Genomic DNA, 12705 nt, shown 5'->3' on the forward strand with positions numbered 1-12705 from the left:
ATAAAGACAGTGAGCTGACAGAAAATGTTGTAATCGGTAAAAAAATGATTTAATAGAAAATTTTCAAATACATATTTCAAAGTTACTCAGACTTTGCTATGACGAAGATCTGTTTTCACAAATTAAGCTCTACCCTCTTGAGTGGAGGGAATTCGACAGCGTACGGTGGCTTTCCTCCTTCGCTGACCCACACAGATCCGTTCTTGCCCTTCTGAATCAGCGAGACCATTGCTTTCGCCACATTTTCGGGTCTGGGAAAAAGATGAAAATTTATAAGTAAACATTCGCATCGTTGTGTCACAAGTGTGCCAAAAAAATCCTACAAGTAATCATGGCTTTAATAACTTTGCGTTCGTGTCTGTCAGACATGGGAGATGAATTACATCGATCGAAATGAAATGTACTCACCCCTGGGGGGGAAGGGCACCGTAATCCTCCCTCATCTTCTGTTTGTCGACAATGTCGAGGATAGTCAGGTCCATGTTATCGAACAAGTTGGTTGTCGTGACACCAGGGCACATTACAAGAACACGGACACCAGTTTTCTCGTAAAATGGCTGAAACAATCAAGTTTTAATGAAAATCGAAATCAATTCTAACGCGTGTTTTCTTAATTACATATTATGCTTTTTAATGAATTTACATCGAGGCAACGGCTGAATGCAAGCACTTGGTGCTTGCTGGAACCGTAAACTGGCCAATGGTGGTAGATGTCGAGGGCTACGATAGACGCAATGTTTACGAGAACACCACCCTTGCCACCTTTGTCTTTGCGCATCAGTTCCATGGCGAGGAGAGATCCTTGGATCACACCACCCTGAAATCCAAGTTGAAGTTAATGCAATTCGTTCGATTAAAGTGCAAAAGTATGATGGGCACTAAAGGCACGGGTAACTACTCATTTAGCGTTAATTATGAGTACTACGGTTCAACCATTTTCGAAAAGTCATTCAAATATTATCTTAAACACAATCTCAAACACCACTGTGATGTTTTGTGTGCTTTGTGCGATTTCAACAATTGTCTTTCGAAATAAATAGTTTTGTAGTTTAGTAGTGTGTAAATAAATGAAACTGGATTATATTTATTGTAACTCACAATGTTCAGGTCAACGGTCAACTTCCAGTTTGTGTCATTTAGTATACCGGCGTTGTTGATAACAATGTCTATACCGCCCATGGCGTTTGCAGCTTTCTTGAAAGTCTCTGCAAAAGAAACGAATTTTTTATTTACGTTCACTTATGATCCTATCATTCAATGGTAAATGTTTCAAGATGACTATCAGTCATTTTTAAATATTACATAGTTGATTATTGCCCTACTCTGTCACGGAGGTACTTACATACTATTGTCAATGCGTTTTTTTCAGTAGTATCCCCTGTAGGCCAACTCCACCATATAATTTCTGGGAAAAAATTTGAAAAATAAACTAGTAAGATTAATTTGAAAAATACTTTTGAATTTCATTGCCAAAATTTTATTCAGGCATATATGTATCTGATTTACCAAGTACGTCGAAACGTCCATGAAGAAGTTTTTCTGAATGACTGAATAAAATTTTGGCAATGAAATTCAAAACTATTTTTCAAATTAATCTTACTAGTTTATTTTTCAAATTATTTTCCCTGAAATTATAGAAGGGATAGGCCTACAGGGGAAACCACTGAAAAGGAATGTGCGCAGTTCATACGGTACGCGCCTGAGCACTAGGGCCATCACCGGGAGCGAGACGCGCGGGAGGCGCAGGTCCTGAAGCTGGCTGAACGGTGCGGTGGTGTCGCCGCGCCGCACAGTGGGGTATTTGACTAGTTTAGTGCGCTAAAAGTCAATATTTTTAGTTTGTTCAAAATGACTAAAACTTTTTTCTCATAAACCTGAATATATATGCGAGTAATCTACAATAATATTTTTCTATAGATAGTACTATTTAGTAACATTCAGATACTTGAAAGTAACATTTTTCGTGACCAAGAGTCGAAAAACTTGTGTTAAAGAAAAATGATTTGTTTCACAAGTTTAGTGTATAAAATCGAGATAGGACCAAATATAGGATGATTCCTCTTTAATTTTTTGCGAGGTTAATCAGTAGACATTGCTTTATATGATCCATAAAAGTTTAGGTGTCAACAAGTGCCAATACAAAAAATATTTAGCTTTTTGTGCGGTACATATCACTCTACAATACATATCAAATCTTTACCACAGCAACGCGTGAAATTTGTTTGCAATAGTAATTTCTCTTAATCTGACGAAAAAATGTTTGAAATAAAAGTTTAACAGTATTAACATAGGTATAAACTTCAATATATAAAACTTCGAAAAAATTTTGTTTAAAACAAAAAAACAAGGTCGCTTCGATTTTTTAAACATCAAGTTGTATTTTTGATTTTATAGTGTTGTAGCTGGTGTTAAGACGAATTCAACGATATATAATAGTATGATCTTCACACTATTAATAACGTCGCAATAGTTTTGGCGCGCTAAACTGGCGAAATATCCCACTGTGCGCCGTTGCCGACCACTTTACATTTACATCATGATATGCTGTTCACGTCCAGGAAAATTGTCTAATCTTTCATGAACATATTTTGCATGTACATATACGACTTTAAAAAATTATTTAAAAAATTTTTGAAATTCAAGAAGGTACCTTCGAACAGTTTAACATTCGTCACGTCACACGGGAAGAACAGTGCCCTTCCTTTTCCAAATTCTTTTTCCAAATTAGCTACGGTTCTGGTACCGGCAGATGTGGGCAGATCGAGGATAGAAACAATCTGAAAAGATTGAGTTTACAATTGGTTCACAGAATCTCATTGAATTCTATAATAATTTATAGCTTTGCACGCGAAAGAAAATATCACTCAGTTCATCGATTCAATAGATAATTATCTAGTCGAGTTAGTAAAGATGCGGAAAAAAATTTTATTACCTTAGCTCCATTTTTCAACATGTGCTGTACGTAGCTAAGGCCAATGCCTCCGGCTGCTCCGGTGATTAAAATGTTCATGTTCTTAATGTTGTCCATGGTCTGAAACAAATGAAGAAAATTAGACATGAAATGATACAATTACACTGTCCAACAAGTTTCAACTTTTTTTATGTTTCCTAATTACTGTCGGATGGTTCTTATAGAGTTTTTTAATGATTGTTTAAACATGTTTAAATAATGATAATGTATTAATGAAAATGAATAAATGATGTTTGATGCAAAAGAAAGCAATTTTTCTATCATCCGAAAATTCCACTATCCGGCCACTTTTGTCTCCCTATTAGTTCGGATACGGGAGTCTCTACTGTATAATAACATCACAACATTTGTTTAAAGTTGAAAAATATGTTTTTTCTTTCAAAGCCATGTTTCTCAAAAACTGTGCGTTTAGGAGAAAAATTAACGACAGATTCGGAATCAGCGCAAAAAACTCTGTAAGAACCACCCAACAGTAATTGTGGAATAAAGGTGTTAGACAGTGAATTATAAGATAGACCTCGGACGATTCGTCTACTCGTCGCAAAATTGGTTCGTTGGCCTTCGAGTCATTAAATTAAATCGCATCATAATTCAAACCGAACGCTATCGAATTAAAAAAAAAATTATTTTTATTCGACAAGAAGAGCTAAATTTTGAAAAAGTTGCTGAATTCTTAATTGTTTCTTTCAATTTCGATTTTTATTCGTGCCGAAAATGTCACAATCGTTCCCGAGGTGTTTCCAAATAAAAAATTAAATATTTTTGGGAAACGATTCCGATGAACGAATTACTTTAGACTTAGACACAGAATAAAATAAAATAAAATGATAGTCACCGTTTAGCGAGGTTGCTCTGATTGACGGTCTTCGGTAAGCGGATCCTCACAGTACGGCGCAGGATTGGTAAATGAATGGTGCGCTCCACGATCGCGATAATTAAATGCGTCTCCGTCGGTGTGAGATGCGCGTGTGTGCACGATAATGATCCATTACTTTTTCTTGTTTGTTTACAAAGCGAGAGTAACAAGATATGGAAATCTTCCACCGAAACTTGTACACACTACTAGATCTACGAAGGTATAAAAATGTCTTGTTTTGCGATTTCTTATAATTGCTACTCATTTTTAGTACATCTTATTTTCTACAATTTCTTGCGACTTTTATCGAAATACAGTAGCTTGCTAAAGTATTCGAATGCCATCCAAATCATCGAAGCATCGATTTACTAAATGACGCGCAAAAAGGATTTTTGAAAAATTTGCAATCGGTAAGAATTACATGATCAAATAGAAGAGGAACTTATAAAAACTTTTTGATTTCAGCCCAAAATGAAGATTTAAAATGTAGATCGATGTTTACGATGTCTATGATAAAATTACTTTAACCTGTAAAGAAATGTCTTTAAATCGTGTGCGTGTTTTTATTTTAAAAATCACATATCGTTAAAATATTATTATATTATTATATATTATTTTCAATTTTCAATTTTCATGTTTATTAAACGAAACAGGAAGTACATGAAATTTGTTTTTAAAATAGTCAGTTCTTTTGAAAACAACACGTCATATACTTGTTTCTCCGGTAATAGGATAATCGTCAGCAATTCTAATGTTAAGTAGGATAACCGTCAGCAATTCTCGTGTTACGCAAGCGAGCGAGAAACACGAAACAACAAAATGTTTTTACATGTATTGTCAATTATTGACTATTGATAAAGTATGTCCGTTTTGAATGTCTACACGTGATCATTTCTATAAGTATCGGAGATATAAAATAATTTTTCGAATAAAAAATACACGGTGTCGTAAGAGCGAGGAAATTTGGTAATTTTCTTAGGAAAATTAAGCGGAGGCTTTCAAGCTAGCATAACTAGGCACTTGGACAGCATACGGGGGTTGATTGTTCTCGCTGACAAAAATCGCGCCATTCTTTCCCTTCTCGATTAACTGAATAATGGCACTCGCCACGTGTTCCGGCCTGTGAAAAAATATTTCAATGACAGCACTATTAAATATGATTTTCGAGGACAGCGATTTCTTTTATTTATTAGAATTATTGAAATTATAAAGACGACGATCGTATAAATTCTAGATAAATTCAGTTTCGTTATCGACGGGAATAAAACCCGAATAAATTGAATTTTGTTATTATTATAAGGCAACTCGTACCAGCCATCTTTAACGCTCGGGACTCGGAAGGTTTATGGTTAAAATTAGCAGTCTGTTTTACAAACATTATCTCTTCGGATAGTGAAACTGCAAGCAATAAGAAAGATTGTATCTTGTCGAACTTTCAAGATAGTCTCGTATTCGATGTTTTGTCAGTGTAGGGCTTAGGGCGTTTAGGCGACCGTTCAAGCGACGATAAAAGTTTCTGGGAACAAGGTAAAAGATTCTTTTACTTACGGTTGTTTTTGCATAGTAGTCATCGCTAAAGCCGCAGTTTCTTCGTCGAGGAGATCCATGGCGTGCTCTTTGGTGGACATGAATCTGGCAGCCATAGCGGTAGTCGTAAGTCCGGGGCATATCGTCAGCATACGAATCCCAGTTTTCTCGTAATAATGCTGCCAAATATTCGTACAATATAAATATTGTTGAAGAAAATTATCGAACCAGCGTTCGATAACTTGGTATAACCCCAATAACAATCACCGTTAACGATTGAGTGAATCCAACGATGGCGTACTGCGTTCCACCGTAAATCGGTGCTATGGGAATCCCATCGAGTCCAGCTACAGAGGACATATTTACGATGGTGCCGCCATTGCCACCTTTGTACTTACCCATGGTGTGCAGTGCCAAAATAGTGCCATGAACAATGCCTTTCTGTTTAAAAAAACAAAACGAAAAACAACGTCGACATCAAAACAAATCTGTCTTATTTTTGGACGTGTTTGCCGTTTACAATGATTTAGCGCCGCTGGCGCTAGATTATACGAAGCTCCTGATAATAGAATGATGCTGCTACTCTTACATAGTTAACATCCACCATAATCTCCCAATCCGCGTCATCCATGATACCCGCAATGTTTGCGACGATATCTAGCGTCTCGTACGTTTCGACCACTTTCTCGAATGCCTCTATAAAAACATAAATAATCAAATTGTTGACATTTCGAACGATGATGCTAGTTACACGGATGAACTATGGAACATGACACGAATTCGGCATGAACGGTCACAAAATTTCTTCTGAATTTTATCGAACGTTTCGCGACGATATATTGCTATCGCGCATTTTTATTTTCGCAACATTACATAATTTACTCTCGCCGATAACGTATTTGTATGTATCATAGAAAGTACGTAAAAGCGATTAGAAGGGATAGTCGTGAATATTTTGCGAACGGTGCAAATATGACATTCGTGCGTGTAGTCGGCAGTCGTACAATTTTTATTTGAATACGTTCCTGTGCAAAAAAAAACTTGAAAATTACTTTGGCAGTCCGAGTAATTTTATGGTTTCGATAAAAATGCATTTTAGTTATCGATTCGTTTATCTACAATCATATCTCGAATACCTTTGAGTTCTTCGCTCTTGGAGACGTCGCAGACGACGAAGATCGCACGATCTTTTCCGAACTCATTGTTTAGCTCAGCAGCTGCGCTTCTGCCGCCGGAGTCGCTCAAATCCAATAGAGCCACCGCCTGAAAGTAAAGTCGATTAGACGTTCAAACATGTTAGTCATCGAATATTTTCACTTTTCTGCCAAGTCATTCTAAATCATAATTACGCGTTTTCTAGAACTTTATCGCGCTTTCATCGTCGTCGTTCTATCAAATAATTCTGTAAATCAGAGACTGTTTTTGCCTGTATAGTTCGTGTAATCGACGGTACACTATACAGGCTGTAAGAAAAGTCATCCGTTGTAGGAGCGAATCTACGCCTTTCGATCGTAGGCCATTTGTAAAAAAAACTATGCCGCAAAATTGCGTTGAACAAAGAAAATTGTTGAAAATTTTTCTTACATCGATACCTCCCACTCGTCGAGAAAAGAAAAAATTTGGGAAAAGGCGCCATATGCCACAAGTAAATAGTTATCGAGCTATACGCTCATCAAGTTTTCGCAGAATTTCATTGTTGTCGTGTCGTACGTATAGCCGACGCGCGACGGCCTGCCTACCACAACATTCCATCTGACCGTGGCAAAGAGTAGGGATACGACACAAAGCGACGCGGCACTTCGAAAGAAAAGCACTTGAGAGAGACGAGACGATACAACCAGTTTAAAGGTTTATTCGATAAGGATCGATAGAGATGCAGAGTTCCTTGATGCAGGTCACCCTATACATAAAACAATACCTTCGCTCCGTTTCGAAGGAGTTTCCGAGCGGTGCAGAAGCCGATCCCGTTTGCTCCGCCGGTGACGAGCGCGACTTTACCCTCGATGTTCGACATAATCGCTAAACGGGACTAGAACAACACGAGTCGAACGCGCGAATTTATGGTTGTCACGACCGTTCTCGCGAGGGGCCCGGTTGCGAATATATTCCAGGAGCAAGGAGCACGGCATGGCAGTCCGGCCGTGCCGCGCCAATGAAATCCGAGAAATCGAGAATCAATTGTACGAGATTGAATGTCCCGCGGATATCTGATGGATAATGTGACCGCGGATCCGCGGTAAACAGGGATCGGATTTATGAAAAAATTCGGGCACGAGGTAGGCTGGAACTCGGCTTCGGGAGGCCGTTTATTTCTGTCGATTTATCGAATTACCGATGTGCGTTTCAAATCTCGATGCGCTCCGGTAGCAAGCCAAGCGAATCGATTGAGCATTCGTTCGACATCGACATCGACATGCCAAGTGTTGCGGAGGTCGCGGAACGATGCGACGCGATCTTCGTGTTGATAGAATTATATTCTGCGCGCGTAGCTCGACTTGTTTTGCGTTCGGCCGTTCGGACAGGTTACGTTTTCCTTCCCGAGTCGTTCTACACCTGGTCGTTCCAAATGTCCTTGCGTATTTTTCTACGAACACTACAGCGGAGATTCTAAATACTTTCCAGAACACAGATCAGTCCAAATAAGACATTTAAGATTTTTCACTTTGCGAATTATCTTTGCAATTTTTCAACGACTTCCACAAGAATTTCACCATATCCTTCGCACTCTTCTAATATGGTTCCTTTCGTTTCCATTATCGTTTCGTACAAATAGAATGAATAAAAGAAGCGACTTAATAAAGCTATAGAGAGAGAGAGAGAGAGATTTCAGAGTCCAGAACCTGTATCCGCAGGACCATGAAGGCTTATAAACCGGCCCTAACCTCGATGCTAGTGGTTCCATCTACTCGAGGTCCGTGAAACAAGTCCATCCGTATTCGCTACCAGAGGGCCGATTACTTGATCCTATTCTCGCAAGTCCTCCGTTTCTCGTCGATTAGTATATATACAACTTCCGAACATAATTGAGCATCCCAGCGTCTAAGGCAGGGTCTGCTAGAATTAGCCTTACTGATGAGTCCTTCTAGCAGACTCAGGACGAAACGCGGCTTTCTCCTCTTCCCTTTCCTGTCACCCATCTTTACAGCTAGTGAAACCTACGACAACTTCGGAAGGGACACAACAACAACAACTGCAGGAGGGAAGAGGGCCAGTGAAGGAGAGGAAGCCGCGTCATACTGCCGGGAAGACGGAAGACAGAGAGCAGGAGCTCTCTTCCATCAAGGGGATCGCTGAGGAGGGACTCCCGGAGCAGCAAGGGTTGCGGTTCGGATGGAGCCAAAAAGTCTCGGGGGTTCGAGTTAGTTCCGCGCCGTCGTCCATGGGTGTTTGGTGTGTGGAGCATCAAGTCGTCCTCGTGAAGTAATCGTCGGGTTGGATTACCCCCTTTAAGGAACCATCCACGCTGAGTTTGGGAGCGCAGGAATATGGTGTTGGTGAACGCAAGCGTTTAGTGTGGTTTGGTGTCGCCACAGCTGTGCTAGTAGCAACGATGGGGAGGAACCGACGGAATTAAGAAGCTGCCGGAGTTAAGATGAAGAAGTTGCCGGTTAAGATGAAGAAGTTGCCGGTTAAGATGAAGAAGTTGCCGGTTAAGATGAAGAAGTTGCCGGTTAAGATGAAGAAGTTGCCGGTTAAGATGAAGAAGTTGCCGTATCGTACCGCCGCACCAATGCGGGATTACCGAAGAAACCCAAGAGAGGGCCGTCTCTACTTGGTATGCGCCTGGGTGGGGGGCGCATCTCCTCCTCGAATGGAGCGAAATACCGTTACAGGACAAAGATGAAGAGAACCACCACCACACTTGACATGGGAGTTCGGGACTTTGATTGTCGACTCCAGGCTGCCGGATGATTCTGGACTTCAACTCTCTCCGCTTCGGATGGTGGACCGCTCGCGGACTTCTTGTGGGGAACTTTCTACTTCGTCTTTCGTCTTCAATCAACATCTCTTCCGGCGTATGAGGCAGGGTCTGCTAGGTTGCCTTACTGATGAGTCCGCTAGCAGGCCCGGGACGAAACGCCTAATTCCCTACCTTAAATTCCTTCTAAATTTTTATAGATTTTCAATCTATAAGTTTTTTTTATCTATTTACGATACACAAGACTCACGCATGCCAAGTTCTCGTTTTATTTCTTTTGTGGAGCTTCCGTTTTGCAGACTGTAGTTTTTATTTTGGGACAAGGTTTCGATCGATCGATTTTCGAGAATTCGACGCACGGTGGCGCTGCGCTGACGCTGCAAGGCTGCAATTTAGAAGTCGATCGATGCCTTTCGAACCTTTTTCCATTGTGGTAATGAAAGAATTAAATGATCGATGCGTTTACAATTATGTTCGTTACAAATTACAATTCGATGGCGTTATTTGACTAAATGTTTGTTTTAAATGGATCTGATTAATATTATTTGTATGTTTGATACATACGGTCTGGAGATTGGAATTTTAGGAAATGAATTTTACCTGTGTTTGGTAAATATTGGGATCGATTTTCTCTCCTTCCTTGATGGGGAAGTGAATCATTCGAGGAGTCGCATGGACGCTGATCGCTGGTTCCACGAACCAGACGCTGCCGTTCTCTGCCCATGCTAGCACGTAGCTCAAAGCTGGGCCTATTTGACGTTTCCTGCTCGAGATTTTGACCGTTTAAAGTTTGAACGTTACTCGTCCGACGTCCCTAAACGATTGTTATTATCGTCGGTATCTACTCACGTGGTTGGCACGCAAGCTGGTATTTCGGAAATTCGGTTGTTAGGAACGGAGTCCGGGAAGTCCGGCAACCCTATGTCGCCGAAATGTTTAGTCGATGGACATAGAGACACTAAACGTATTCCGGTTTCATCCATCTTCGTATCTTTCTGCGTGATCAGGGAAGTTGAGCAGAAACAATAGATATTCGGATCGTTAAAGTTAACGCGTCGCGATGGTAGAACGTGCTCTTTCAGTAGAGAATTGTTTTATATAATATAATAGAGAAACATATTAAATACTATTATATGTATAATGAAAAGTACCACAAAGTCCTTGACGACTTCTATCATGGGTTCATTTTTGCAATAAACTGGATACGGATCCTCGGGCCAACCCATGAACCCAAAAATGCTAGCACAGTTCACTATCACTCCACCGGAACCGCCATTATCCTTCCCCAAAATTTTCATCTCTACTCGAATCAGTTTGGCGGTGTTATTCTGAAAGATGTTACGCTCTCAGAGTTAGAGCAACTACCGAGCTTCGATAACGCAAAAACTTTTTCTTGATTATCGAGTTCTTGTTTTGCCAAATAAGAAATTATAAGTCTGGCTATCGCGACAAATCCTGACTCACCTCCTGTATTCCCACGCCGTTAGCTGTCAGAGGCCAATCGTTATCGAGATCGTTGAAAACAATATTTATGTTTTTGTATTTGCATCGCGCCAGACTCAGAACAGCTATAAAATTATTAATTAGCTTCACGCGAGTTTCGCTATTTGCATTCGAGAATATTTTTTACGTATTGAAGGAATACATAAATATTCGAACCTTCGAATTGGCAAGGGCTTTGAACGTGACACTCGATAAACTGTACTCGATTTTTCCCATAAGCGTCGCACAGCTTCCGTGCCGCCATGTTTCCTTCGTCAACGTCGTTGTCCGTTATTATCACAGTCTACGTTATCGTAACGGGTTGATTTCACATTATAAATTTCATATGTAATTGTGCTAACACGCACAGTTAAAGGATTAGTGACTTCTCAATATTCAAACGACTTGAACTTTGTTAAAAAATGTTCGTACAACATCGGAGAGAAAACGGAGAGAATTTTTCTTTTCGTTCAAACCGCGACAAAACGACGAGAAAAAGTGATATTACAATTTTGTCAAGTTCATCAAGATTTTAGCGAATAAAATATCTGAAAAGTTAATTGTCTTATGAAGTTGGACCAGTTTAAATAATGAGAAATTCACCCATTGGCGTGAACCTTTAATTTTGCAAGTCAACGTATTATAAATCCGGAGGCCTGTAGGTAACGAAAAATGCTAACTCGTGCCCCTTTGCATAAAAGATGATCGGCCGCTGCGAAACCGAAACCATCGGCGCCGCCAACCACAACCGCGATTTTGCACGTAGGATCGATAATCGGTTTCGGTGAGTCGGCGCTGCTATTTTATCGGAAAATAAAAAATCGTGAAAATATTTCGACCTCGAAGATCTATACTAAAAATACCCAGTTCTAAATACAAGCTTTGCTAGTACTAGTACTAGTACTAAAATTCCTAGTTGCTCTGTATCTTTGAAACGTAGTTACCAGTAATCGGGCCTAATGATTTTTGGCCCATCAGGCTGTTTTTTCCTCGAGAACCAACCTCCGCTCTTCTTTTTCTTTTGCCGCGTCGCTGTCGTTCCGTGCAACTGACAGAATTCGATTTTCCTTAAAGTTCTGAGGAACGACGAATCGTTGACAGAATGTTGATCGGTACTCGCGAGAGAAACGAAAGTATTGGTACGCAAAATAAACAGCACGAAGTACTACAAGGGAAAGTGTAGCGTTTGAAGTAGCTTACCTTGGACTCGAAGTCAGAAGGTTGGAGACGAACGAGGTTACGTATCGTGTTAACATGCTGGAAGCGATTTTTTTATGGTCGTGTAATCGAACCGGTATAAACAAAACGTTCTCGGCGAACAGACGTTTCCGAGAAAACGCGACGCAAGACGAATAATTTTGATACTCGAGCCGGAAAGTTAGGTAAATCGATTTTCTGGTTGTCGAATTTACAGTCATACGATCACTTTTGTTTTACAACCAAACGATCCACGACTCAGTGCCGCCAGATCGAGGAAATCGAGGGGAATACAGTTTACCCCCTCTCTGATGACCAGATTAACACTAAACCTACCCAGCCTTAAAAGTAACTGGTATAGTTCTCTTATAAAAATGACAAGATTGATTTTATTTAGACTTTGTGCAAAGCTGCTATTGTAGTATGTGCTCCACTGAAGATATCCATACAATCATTTCTCATGAAATTATTTTTATTATATCAATAATCGTAAAATAAAAAAGGAACCAGTCATTTTGACCAGTCTACGGTCTTAGTGGGGGATGTTGGAGTATGCTCATGGTGCTGGAATGGAAAAGGAGGAGAGGAAAAATCGACCAGTTCTGGTCGATTCTGGCGGCACTGCCACGACTACAGACTCTTTGTTTTTAATAATTATTAGCATTATTCATTTGCACAGAGTCTTCTCTGAAACGAATTTAACCATCTCGGTGAAAGTTCCGCAAAAATCTGTTGTCACTGTTTCGCCAATTT

General features: G+C 40.0%; 1 protein-coding gene across 1 annotated transcript; it reads right to left on the minus strand.

Annotated features, from left to right (window-relative positions):
- Positions 1-27: 27 nt before the first annotated feature.
- Positions 28-12188, minus strand: LOC143209269 (uncharacterized). Its single transcript, XM_076424684.1, has 19 exons — positions 11956-12188; positions 11700-11831; positions 11436-11553; positions 10933-11059; positions 10738-10841; positions 10425-10601; positions 10123-10268; positions 9874-10036; positions 6491-6617; positions 5944-6050; positions 5622-5795; positions 5376-5533; positions 4848-4947; positions 2933-3031; positions 2651-2777; positions 1099-1205; positions 644-817; positions 409-557; positions 28-251 (listed from the first exon to the last, which is right to left on the minus strand). The coding sequence occupies exons 1-19, from the start codon at positions 12171-12173 to the stop codon at positions 116-118; spliced, it is 2643 nt and encodes an 880-aa protein (XP_076280799.1). The 5' UTR covers positions 12174-12188; the 3' UTR covers positions 28-115.
- Between the last annotated feature and the right edge of the window lie 517 nt (positions 12189-12705).

The sequence above is a fragment of the Lasioglossum baleicum genome, chromosome 6, assembly GCF_051020765.1.
Source record: "Lasioglossum baleicum chromosome 6, iyLasBale1, whole genome shotgun sequence".
Classification (NCBI taxonomy): Eukaryota; Metazoa; Arthropoda; class Insecta; order Hymenoptera; family Halictidae; genus Lasioglossum; species Lasioglossum baleicum.